The sequence below is a fragment of the Nomascus leucogenys genome, chromosome 6 (assembly GCF_006542625.1).
Source record: "Nomascus leucogenys isolate Asia chromosome 6, Asia_NLE_v1, whole genome shotgun sequence".
Taxonomy (NCBI): Eukaryota; Metazoa; Chordata; class Mammalia; order Primates; family Hylobatidae; genus Nomascus; species Nomascus leucogenys.
Genome location: NC_044386.1, coordinates 75,108,552 through 75,120,775, shown reverse-complemented (window position 1 = coordinate 75,120,775; position 12,224 = coordinate 75,108,552). Strand labels below are relative to the sequence as shown.

General features: G+C 47.1%; 1 protein-coding gene across 4 annotated transcripts in view; it reads right to left on the bottom strand.

The window, feature by feature from the left end:
• The window catches only part of GABRA5 (gamma-aminobutyric acid type A receptor alpha5 subunit), a 90,333-nt gene that overhangs the window by 71,612 nt on the left and 6,497 nt on the right, over nucleotides 1-12,224 (bottom strand). For all 4 annotated transcript variants that reach the window (XM_030814463.1, XM_030814462.1, XM_030814464.1 and 1 more), the window contains exons 4-6: nucleotides 4,805-4,926; nucleotides 2,557-2,624; nucleotides 2,233-2,453 (exon numbers count right to left, since the gene is read on the bottom strand). In XM_030814463.1, the coding sequence (XP_030670323.1) occupies nucleotides 2,233-2,453; nucleotides 2,557-2,624; nucleotides 4,805-4,926 (411 nt within the window). The remainder of the gene's footprint in view (nucleotides 1-2,232; nucleotides 2,454-2,556; nucleotides 2,625-4,804; nucleotides 4,927-12,224) is intronic.

Here is a 12,224-nt window from a genome sequence, read left to right as displayed (position 1 = left end):
GTCTCCACACCTGCTGTCTACACACAGGGCTGAGACTGAATTCGCTTCTCTCCAAACCCTTCCTTTTTCAATGGACTGATGGCTAAGGACTTATTCTCAACCCTTGAAATATTTCTCAGGTTTTCAACAAACCTCTCTACATCAACAAGGTAATGTCCAAGGACACTGATGCTCAAAACTCACATCTCTATCTATGGGCAAACACGTTCAAGATCAATGTGAGGAAAGGCCAAGATGTGTGTGCGAGGCTCACTCATCACAGCTCCTTATTGGGCTGTTACCAGGACAGTCCTGCTGTCAAATAGATTTGGAACTGTGAGACAAGGTAACAAATGTGAGAGAAGCCACTTTTGCTCATTTCCACCTGCCAGCATCATTTCACAAAGCCCCTGATTGTGTCTCCAGAAAGATGCTTTGAAGCTCAAACAGGATAGAGCTCACGCCCCCCACATCTCTTGCCTGAGTCACTACATTATTTTTTTGTTTCTTTATTTTTTTTTTTTTTTTTGAGACAGAGTCTCACTCTGTTGCCCAGGCTGGAGTGCAGTGGCGCCATCTCGGCTCACTGCAGGCTCCGCCTCCCGGGTTCACGCCATTCTCCTCCCTCAGCCTCCTGAGTAGCTGGGACTACAGGCGCCCGCCACCACGCCCGGCTAATTTTTTGTATTTTTTTTAGTAGCGACGGGGTTTCACCGTGTTAGCTAGGATGGTCTCGATCACCTGCCCTCATGATCCTCCCGCCTCGGCCTCCCAAAGTGCTGGGATTACAGGCATGAGCCACTGCGCCCGGCCCTGAGTCACTACATTCTTCACAAGATAAGAGCACCAGTCCTTGCCTTTTCCTACACAGAAGGCGGGTCTGAGGGGATTAGTGATTATGCCTCGGCAAACCATAACCAAATGTACTCTTGCACCCAAGCTGTGATGAGATGTTGCACAGGCTGATTATCCACCACGTGTGCACAGCAGCACGATGAAACGCAGCGCGGAGCCGTTGGCAAACCCTCTCCAAAGGGCGGCTCCCAGGCTACAGGCCTCAGTCTGCCGTCCCTTGTAAGACTTCTGAACAAAATTAACTTTAGTTCTTTAAAAGCTTGATTTTTCCCCCCTTTAATCAACAGGACACAGTGTGTCAGAGTATTCACCAGAACACATACTAGGAAACACAGATCCTCCAAAGATGAGAGCATCAATATTAGTTTCCACTATGATTACTCTCTTAAATACAAAGTTTACTGTGAAAAATTGTAGCAAGATAGAGAAATTCCAATACCTACGCGAAAGGAATGTGCTTCCTTTTTTTAACTTGACTTTACTACTGTTTTTTTCAATTTAAAAAATATTTTCTGAAGCCTACATCCGTAAACCCACTTTGGAAACTTTGAAAAACTCTAAAGGAGTCTTTCTCATTGATCAATTTATTGATTTATCCAAGGCAATGAATAATTCAAAATTTTAAAAATGACTAACCGTCCATTTAAATTATAAATACTAAAACTTAACCTCAACATTGGAATGTTATCCAAGGATGTGAGAAATGGGCTTTTAAAACTTCCAAAGGCTACACAATTGCAACAAAAGAAAATAAAAAATTCCCTTTTTTTTTTTTCTTTTTTCGAGACAGGATCTCACTCTGTCACCCAGGCTGGAGCGCAGTGGTACAATCATGGCTCACTGCAACCTCAAACTCTTGGTCTCAAGCGACCCTCCCACCTCAGCCTCCCAAGTAGCTAGGACCACAGGTGCATGCCTTCTCGCCTGGGTGATTTTTTTTTGGGTAGAAACAGGGTCTCGCTATGTTGCCCAGGCTAATCTCAAACTTCTGGCCTCAAGCCATCCTCCCACCTCAGCCTCCCAGAATGTTGCGATTGCAGGTGTACAGGCATGAGCCACCACGCCCAGTCCTCCTTAGATGTTTAAGTTTTATATAATAATTTTTCCCTATCTGACATTATCCGGGCCATGGTTCTAAAGATGCTCTTGAGCTTGAACCTAATAAACGAGTCCAAATGACAAACGGCCACGGACCTATGGCAGCCCAGGGAAAGAACGTGCAAGAGCGCTGGTGTGGGCAGATGGCAAGGGGAAACCCCCAGCACACAGGCGCTGCCGTCTCAGACCTGTGGTCAGAACAGCTCGGCGGCGCGGCTCTTGCGGCTCTTGCGGCAGGATGGGCAGCCGCGCCTGCCCCGCACCGTCCCTCTGCCCCGCCCGCCCCCGCCCGGCGCTCACCGCATGGTGTAGAGCAGGGTGCCGTCGTCCTCCAGCCGCAGCAGCTTGTTGGGCGTGGTCATGTTGTGCGCGATGGACTTCTTCCCGTTGTGGAAGAACGTGTCTGGGGTCCAGATCTTGCTGGCAAGGAGGTTGTTGAGAGGGAGGCGCTGCATGGGCCCCTTAAACCGAAGCCTTTCATCTTTCCAGCTTTGTCGGAAAAACACGTCTATGGTGTACTCCTAGTGCAAAGGAAGGCACGAGGCAGTCAGAGGGCACGGGGCCTGGGCTGGGGCCTGCGGCGCGGGGTAAGAATTGTCTGCCCAGCCATGCCCCGGGACCTACCATTTCCGTGTCGGACACCGGGCCGAAGCTGGTGACGTAGATGTCGGTCCTCACCTGAGTGATGCGCTCTGAAACACAGACACAGGTCCCTCGGCTGCACCGACTCATCCCGCGCGTCTGTCACACCCTCGTGCTCTCAGTCCATTAATCAGGGTCACCCTCTGCACCCGGGGGCTTTTGCAGTGCGTTTGGTAAATTTGGAGGACTTGACAATTACCAGATGAAATCAAGCTGCTCCCCACTATACCATGAAATGAAATTCCCATCATAGAGAACACAGCTTGGCTCTCCTCCTCCTTCTGCCCCCTGGGGAGCAGTCCTGGAAAGACCTGGGCTGAGGCCTCACTGTGGGGCCTTGGGTTTTGCAAACACCTGAGCTTCCATTTCCTCCTCTGTAAACCTGGAACAATGATGCTAGCCTGGCAGCGCAGAGCCATGCCGTCGCCATAGAGAGGGGCTTTAAAAAGGGTCAGACAATTCAGGATGAGGGGAGCTGACTTTCCAATCAAAGCTGGAGGTCCTGGGTGGTCTCCGGGAAAGGATGTTGAGAATGCGCCCAGTGCGCCCTGAGACAGGAAGGAAGACCCACTTCTCCTTACGTAGTGTTTCGAATTGTTATTATAGAAAGCCCTATCATGGGAGACTGTGATTTCAAACAAAATTATTGGAAATAGGTAAAGCGATAAAAGTGGCTAATAATATTTGGGGGAAAACCTGTGTGGTTCCCTGGGCGCTACCAGGGCCCTGTAAGTCCCCGTGGTCATGAGTAGGAAGCAATTCAAAGTGCAGCCCAGCCCACACCGAGTAACTTCCAGCCACACTGTGGGCCTGCCTCTCCAGCAGCTCGCGCTGTGATGATCGTCTGTCTGCATGGCGTGCATCTGTGCGTGGGCAGGTGTCTGTGTGATGCTGTGTGTTGTATGATGCAGTGTGCCTGTCTCCTCACTGAGATGCCAGCCCCAGCAGGGCGGACCGGGAGGCTTTCCATGGTATCCTCCTACTCTGCAGGACTGGAAGGCAGAGAGGATGAGAGAATACCACAAGCACTGACGGCAGCTTAGGGCTCCTCTAGATGCTCTGACCCTTCTGAGTGTGTTCAAGGGACTGGACTCCTGGGCACACAGGGCAAGGAACATAATTCAGAGGGCAGAGTAAGAGACTGTCAAGGAGCCTGTGGCCAAAAGGCAGAGAGTGGCAACTCATGCTTTAAGTGGATCTCTCTGTTAAAAATGCAAATACTAGGCGGGGCACTGTGGCTCACGCCTGTAATCCCAGCACTTTGGGAGGCCAAGGTGGGTGGATCGCCTGCGGCCTGGAGTTTGAGACCAGCCTGGCCAACATGGTGAAACTCCATCTCTACTAAAAACACAAAAATCAGCTGGGTGTGGTGGTGTGCACCTGTAATCCCAGCTACTCTGGAGTCTGAGGCAGGAGAATCACTGAAACCTGGGAGGCAGAGGTTGCAGTGAGCCGAGATCATGGCATTGCACTCCAGCCTGGGCAACAAGAGTGAAACTCCATCTCAAATTTAAAAAAAATGCAAATACTAGAGAACTAAATTTTTTCCTCCAAGAATGTATTCACTGGAAAGTGTCTACCTCACCTAACCCAACAAGTTCAGACTCCACATCTAAACTGTAGAGCCAAGGGGATTGCACGTGCCTGGAAGCTGCACACAGTTCTTAGCACAACAATGAAGCTGTGCCAGGTGCGCCCTTCAAGAACAATCTACATCAGCTCATTTTTATTGAATTCCATAAAGTCAAAGTAAATACTAGAACTATGGCCATAGTGAAGCATTAAATGCATAACCCATAAAGATATAAAGGATGACTGCATTCCACAGTGGATTTCTGAAAAGGACTCGCATAGATACAAGACTATGAGATTGATTTTATATTATTTCTTAACATAGTGTAATCTCAGCTTTAGTAACACCTGAAAGCTGGTTCCTCCTTAAGTTAACGAGACTAGACATTAAGATTATCTGGGAAGAGGGGATTTTGCAAAGATGCTTTGGGGAGACCACTGCCCCCAGCTTCTTCCACCTAGAAATAACAAAGGATCTTGCGTCTAGAAAATAACAAAGGATGAATGATTCTTGGCAAGAGTGGAACAGCCATCATACCAAAATCCTGGCAGGGAAGCTCTTTTAGGAATTGTTTGAATCAGCGCAAACACAAGCTTGAGACGAGACGTAAGCCCTTCCCGGATCCTTGCTGGGCTCAGCTGAGGAGAGCACACTCACCTCCCAGCCCGGGCCGAAGTCTGTTGTCGTAGCCATCCAAGAGCCCGTCCAAGATCCTGGTAAATATCGTGATGTTGTCATTGGTCTCATCTTTCACTGAACTGGTTGGCATCTGTGAAAAGCTTTCAAAAAGAGAAACAAGAGGAAGCGTTAAAACATATCATTTCTTACAAATTCTTCTCAAGATACAGAAACCAGGGAGTCACGTGGAGGCTTGTCTCCTGAGACGAGGATCTGAGAACACAGCTCCCATACTGCCTAGGGGATTGTTTGGCCTCGACACACCTCAGTTCTCCAACATCCAAGGATACTCTGCTTGGGGCTAGTTATCCAACCACCTAGCCTGAGGCTCAAAGTCTATCATTCTGTGATTCTAAGGAGTTGGTTTATGTCAATATTTTAGCCATTTTTAACAACCAATTAGCCACTGTGCATGGACTGGAAGAGCCTAATCCACTCACAGGGGATTTCAGAAGTTTGGTTTAAACACACAAAAACCAAGTTCTCTTATTGCTAGAGTCCCCTGAACCAGGGGCTGGGGCGTGGAGGGGACGCTGAGAAACTTTCCGAGGTTGCTGTTTCCAAACCTCACTGCATCCTTAGTTGGACTGGGAGCATTTGTGCTGTGAATAATATGCCAGGATTGGAGAGTGAGTGACAGATAGGATGGAGTCTGTGTCATCTCTGGGGTCCTGCCCCTTCAGTGTGTGAGCTCACAGCACATTCTGTAGGACCCAGCGTCACCCAATAAACCCTCAAGAAGAGTGGGCTGAGCCTCAGGGAAGACATAAGAACATTTTTTGTTTGTTCAGTCAAGTTACCCAGATTCCAAAAGCTTATGTAGTATGAGCAGAACAAAACTAGAAACTGCCTTAGCAGATCTAGATAAACTGAGGATGGTATCTGGGGCGACAGAGAGACCACAAGCCCAGAAGACAGCCCCACAGCTGAAGAGCATGGATCCCACCTCAGGTTTCTACAGCTGCTTTCAGATGTGCAAATAGCAACTGGTTTTGAATTACTGAGCACTTGACTGCAAATTTGGCTTCAAGGGGACTTACCAAACTGAAAGCCAGCTGTGGTTCCCAAGAAGGGAGCGCCCTGGGCACTTGGGAGAAGAATATGTGATTCCTGGTACTTCCCTGAAGTGCCCGGCTGTGGGGCCCTAGCTCTGCTTAAAGTGTTTTCTCACCCATGAAAAGGCTGAAATCAGAGCTGAGAGCCACCAGCCATGGAGAGATGCTGAGGTCAGAATCGATGCAGGCCTGCTCCACCCTGTTCTTAAAAGTCAGTCATTTTCATTGATTGCATCTAAGAGATCAATTCTTTGCTGGCCCTAAAGCTATTCCCTTTTGAATTGAATAAGAGAATAAAGAATAAAAGAATAATGCTCTTTTGATCTAATTTTCACATCACCATAAAAATGCACATAGTTGAAGTGCTAACAAGCTAAAATTCATTCCTGTTAGTATGGAGCCCACAGACGTATACTTTTTTAACTCTGTGATTTCATATTTAAAAACATTAAATTCCCCTTTCTCCGACATCCATGGTAGTTGCACACTTCGGAAAGACAAAGCACTAAGCCTAGCATAGCTCCTCCCAGTGAACAGCCTGCTTCTTCAGGGTTTTGCGGGAGGAAAAAAGAAGGTTATATTTTGTACCTGCTCAGTTGTGTAACTATTTATCAAAACAGATCTGGCCTCATGATGCACTTCTCATGGATTTCATAATTGTCATCGAGTTTGCAACTCAATTTTAGACCACGTCCAGGTGCTCAATTTTTGGAAGGTCTTTGCTGTCTCTTCATCTTACCAATTGAGGTACTAGTAGAAAAAGCAGATCTTAATGTTGAAATTAAAGTTTTCTAAGCTACTCCATTCTCTGTTGTGAAAATGTTCCTAAATTGTGTTAGATGGTAACAGCCCTGGCTGTCCAGAGACAAAGGCTTGACTCCATGATTGACCATTTGGAGGCTGTGCAGCCACGTGATGTCTCTGTGAGTATTGTTTTCCGTGGCTCTCTCCAGAAGCGGAGATAAAGACCCACTGCTCTGCCAGTTTTAGGGAAACACCATCCCACTGGGCTCTGAATCCCACTCACAAATACCCTAATCATTTCCCACAGTGACGGAATAGAATGCTATGCTTAAGAATTTCAAAGCTCAGATTCTACTTCTTGATCAAAATTATTTTCGTTAGCTTCAGTATATCTACACACATTTGCACATAATTACACTTTTCTTGGAGGAATTTCAGTGTCTGCCCTTCCCTGCCATAACTGCCTTTTGCATTTATCTGTAGACCTTTCTTTGTATGACGGGCCCATGGCTGGGGATTTGCAGTGTTGTCCTTGCTGGATTAACTGAAGATAGCCTCTAGGAGGGAAGAATCAGATTCTTAAAAAGGTCTGATGATGCCTATCAGGGTAGGAGCAGAGGGTTTTTGTCTTTTGTTTTTTCATGAACTGGAGGCCCTCCTCTGTCCATAGACCATCCTCAAAAATGCTTCATTTGCAGTGCGTGGTTATGAAATACACCGCTTTCACAGCCATGGAGAGAAAGGCCCGTGCTGTATCATAGAAGGCAAATGCTGTGTTTTCTCAGCCCCTGGTGTGTAAGTGCCTTCATAGAGGAGACCTTCACAGATGCCTGGGGAACTGGCTAGCGCCTCTATCAAGTTGCATGATCTTTAAGAACTGCTGCTAGGCTAAGGAGGAATTTCAGCTTCCTTTGTTCCATTTTGGCTCATTGAAAGCACTTGAAAAACAAAATAACACAGAAATCCAGGGCTATGCCTTTGGTGAGCAATAATATGCAGCGTGTGATGGATGAGTCCTACAGGTGGAAACCAAGATGTCCTCAGCCCATAAAGCGCTCACTCCGTTTAGGGTCAGCAGGCAGCCTGGACTAGCCGACACTCCACTTCTGCTTTTCTTAACTGCACTGAGTACAGCCCAGGAGCTCTGCTCATCCTGAGGTCGACCGGAGTCCATGAGTGCTTCAAGGACAAGTAAAGGCCCCGTTCTTTGGGGAAGTGAATTTTTGTGAGCTGAGATTATATCCCTATTACTAGCAACAGTCTTAGACATAACAGAAATACTTGAAAATTTGGTGACTTACCCTTCAATTTTAGTCTGGGTTAATTCACTAGGTTCTCTTAAAATAGGAATTATTTCCTTATATTGAATGCATATTCTCTACAAAACATGTCCCACTTATGCCATATTCTCAGTTCCAACATATTCCTTATTTGGTACTTGAAAGAGTACAAGTTGTGGCGTCACTTCTGGAGAAGAAAAAATCTTTTTGGTACTGTCATTCCACCACGGGTGCTAGTGAAGGCAGTGTGTGATGTGCTTCTTTGTGATGTAATCTTCCTTATATGGATGACTACTTCTGACTTACATTCAGTGAGTTCGATAATGGCAACTGCAGACATATTTTGACTGGAAATTACTTTGGATGTTGAACTGGGCTTTTTTTAAGCTGTAGCTTATCTGTCTTCTTAAATTTTGTTCTTCCCCAGTATTTAATGACTTCTGAAAAATGCCTCTTCTGTTTATTTGTCTGTTACTTTCAGGTAATTAAATGAGTACCTCTAAATGGCACCACTGTGTGATGTTTTCCTCAAATGCCTATTACCCGTCACTTAAGCACCATATTAGAAAAACAACAACAATGTAACAGAAAAACAAAACCAAGATGGACACTGGCTGGACAGTGAGGGTCAATCCCAGGGTTCCAAATAACAGCTTTCCCCTCTTAAGGTGGAAAACATGGACAGGCACCATATTGTTTTATGAGGCTCTGAGTCTGTGCCATGGAACATCATGCTAGAACTCTCTGATATTCCTGCCAAATCCTAAAATCCCCAGTTCTCCCTGCAGCTCCTGAAATCCTACTGAAGTGTATTCCTCACTCTTCATGGAGGTTCTCCATTCTTGCTCTTGGCACTGCTGCCCAACTCAGAATCCTGCTGTCCACAAGGTAAAACCCAAGCCCTATGGCCCCACAGGCCAGAGCCACCTCTCCCACCCTGCCCTCCTTCCTAGATTCAGCCCTGTCCCTCCTCCCAGCCACACTGGGGGTCCTGCATAGGTGATGACACAGTGATGTTCCATCCCATTCCTTACACACATTCTCCCCATTCTCCTGCCATGCCCATCAGCAAGCACATCTGCTCTAATATCACCGCTCTTTCAAAGAGCCTTTCATTCACCCCATATTCCGTTCCCATCACTGCTCCATTCTTTGCCCATCTTCTCCTGAAAACTCACTGGGAGATTTGTCCATATGAGCAACCCCCGCTGCCTCCCCTCCCTTCTCTTGCAACCACTCTTTGCCAGGCCTTCACTACCTGCATCCCAAGGAAGCTTCTCTTCTGGAGGCCAGGAATGAACTCCACATGGCCAAATCTGAAGATCAAGTCTTGGTCCTCAGCTTAGTTGACCTGTGGGCAACATTCCTACAACCCCTTTCCACTTGGCCTCAGGGCACGGCTCTGTCGTCTTTCCCTTTACTTGCCTCTTCCCCTCAGTCTTGCTGCCACTCTTACCTTCCTGACCTCAGAACACAAACATGCCCCAGGGCACAATCCAGACACCCTTTCCTTTCTGTCTGCACTTAACCTCTGACTGTCTCATCCAAACCAGTGGCTTAAATACCTCCCAAAGTATGGAAACACCTCAGGTCCACACCTCCAGCCCAATCCCTCTCTGTCCTCCAGACCTCTACATCCGCTGGGAGACCTAGTGGTGTCTGCAGGGGCTTCCCATACCACCACTGCACCTGTGACCTTCTGTACCCAAACCTCTTCCCTACTACCCTCTCCAGCTCGATCATAGGCAGGTGAACCTGTCGGGTTCTCTAGTAAAATACCTAGGGGTCATCCCTGACTTCTCTCTTTCCTTCATGCCCACAATAACCCATCAACTAATGCTGCTGGCCAAAACAGCCCCTCCCCTGGGCCACTGCAATCACCTCTTCACTGTCCCCACTGAGTCTTGGGTTAACCCCCTCTCACCTCACTCCAGATTCCATTCTATTCTTTCACTCTGCACCCAGAGTGAGCTTCAACGTTTAAGTCACATCATTATCACATCTAAATTGGATCATGTTTCAAACCTACTCAAAACCACTCAGTGGCCCTCTCTGCCCTTCCAGATAAAAGTCAACTGTCCTTCCTGATGCTCCCCTGCATGGCCTATAGCACTTTCGGAATGTGATCCCAACCCCAGCCCTTCCTCCCTGACGACGCTTCCTCCCCGTCTCCCACTTCCTCACACCTGCCCCTCCGCTGTTCCTAACACGTCAAGCATGCACCTGCCACACAGCCTGGGATTCACCCGCCATTCCTCCTGCCAGTTCAGGTTTCTCTGCCAACAGCTTTGCTCACATCCTCACCTCCCTCAGATCTCTGCTCAAGCATCTCTTTCCAGCACACGCACTGTCTCTTACTCTGAATTACTCTTCATAGCAATCATCATAACCTACTGACACTTATTCAATGCACACCAGAGTGTACCCTCCTGGGAGGCAAGCCCCACTCTGCCCCTGCTCTGCTTTGTGCATCTCAGTACCTGGAACAGTGCCTGGTGCATGGTGAGGGCACAGTCCACATTAGTGTAGCTGCAGGGCAACGTCCCCCAGGATGCCCCTTCGAGGGAGACATTGCAGATGTGGACAAGGCAATGACCTTGCTGTGCTCAGGCTGAGGCCAGGCACCATCTCACACTCTGGGTCCAGTAAACCCCAGGAGTCTCCTGGTCACAGAACCCAGAATGGCTTGGTGCACTTAGCATACCCTCCCCTGACACAGACCTGGGCTTGCTTAAGCATTTGGCATAGGTTGGCAATTTATCCTTCATACCAGCCTTGTGATCCTGGACCCATGATTAATCCCACATTGAGATTAGAAACTGAGTTGCAGGCAGGTGAAGTAACTCTTCTGACGTCACACAGAGAGCATGTGGACAGAGATCGAAGCCAGGCAGCTACACTGCCCTCTGTCAAAATGACACTTAATGCCATCCTAAATATTCACCAGTGATCCTGAAACAGGAACCGAACTGACAGTACAGTGATGGCCCAATTGTTCTTGTTAAAACTGAAAATTAACTGGTTCTGTGCTTCATTCACTTTTAGGTTGGCCTTTTGATTTTAAAATAAGTTGTTAAATAAATACAAATAAAATAGAGTTTTCAATGAACTGCTGAAGCCTGTTTCACTGCAGGTCTTACTCTCACTAGCAAATGATCTTTCTCCACAGTATTCCAGTTCACAATCTATATTCCGTGTTGGAGTTTATTCGGGCTGCAGCAGACAATGTTTTCATAGTGGTAACATGTGAGTTCTAGATTAGGATATTCTTTGGTTTCCCATATATAGTCCTCCCCCCATTCCGTCCCTTTTCAGGGCACTATAATAAAAATTAGGACATTCTGGGGCAGGCCCTGCAGTGGAGCGCGCTAGCCCAGCCTGCATTCTCAGGGATCCCTTGCTTTTACCACTTTCAGATGGTGAAACTTGGACACAGTTATCTAAGCTCTAACACCTGAGCTCTTTTCACCTGCAAGTCAAGAATTTTGTGTAAATTAAATATTAAGGAGATATACTTGTATACAGGCTGATAATTACTGTTGCTACCACCAGACTTGTCTGATAAGATTTCTTTTTATTTTTGCTTCTAGTACTTTCCTCTGAAATTTCTCATTAATTAAAATGAGCATCTTATGCAATCTGAACCTTTGTAAAAACCCGAAAGCCCACATGCTCCTTCTCCCCTTGAAGGGAGTCAGTGACTCACTCCCGAGCTGACTGCCAGACAGTCTTGGCGGAGAGCTGCGCTGGCCGAGTCTCCTGCCTGCTCAGTGCCTGCTGAACACGCTGAAGTTTCCTTTATGAAGCAGATAACTGGGAATTATTTTCTTTGGGTACCTTTAAAAACATGTTGGACATTCCCCTATAGCCCTGTTTTAACCACCTACATTTTTTTGCCATGTGCAAGAACTGCCTTTTGGCTCTCCGGGGGTCGCTGAAGCCTTTAGGTGCGCCACCACTTGTGTTCCCGCTCTCTGCTTCAGTGGGCTTTCTGAGTGCTTTTAGAATTGTTACCATAACTGTTTGTCCCAGGCCTCATGAACCCGCAGCTATGGTGCAGGAAGAATTTGTCATCTGGGGATTCACAAGGGAGAACTTTCCGTTTAAAAAGATATCATGAGTACCTGCGTGATTCAGAGAGAATGTACTTTCTGCTCTACTTAAAAGAAGGGAACTGTCCTTGAGTGAGCGTATGGAATGGTTCTCTTCACAAAAACAAAGGTCCACACTGGCACACTTGTGTATATAGATAAAGAAGACTCTATCTGTTCATGTTCAAAAGCCACTTCTGCAAGAACCTACTTTTAATTGCTGCTTATA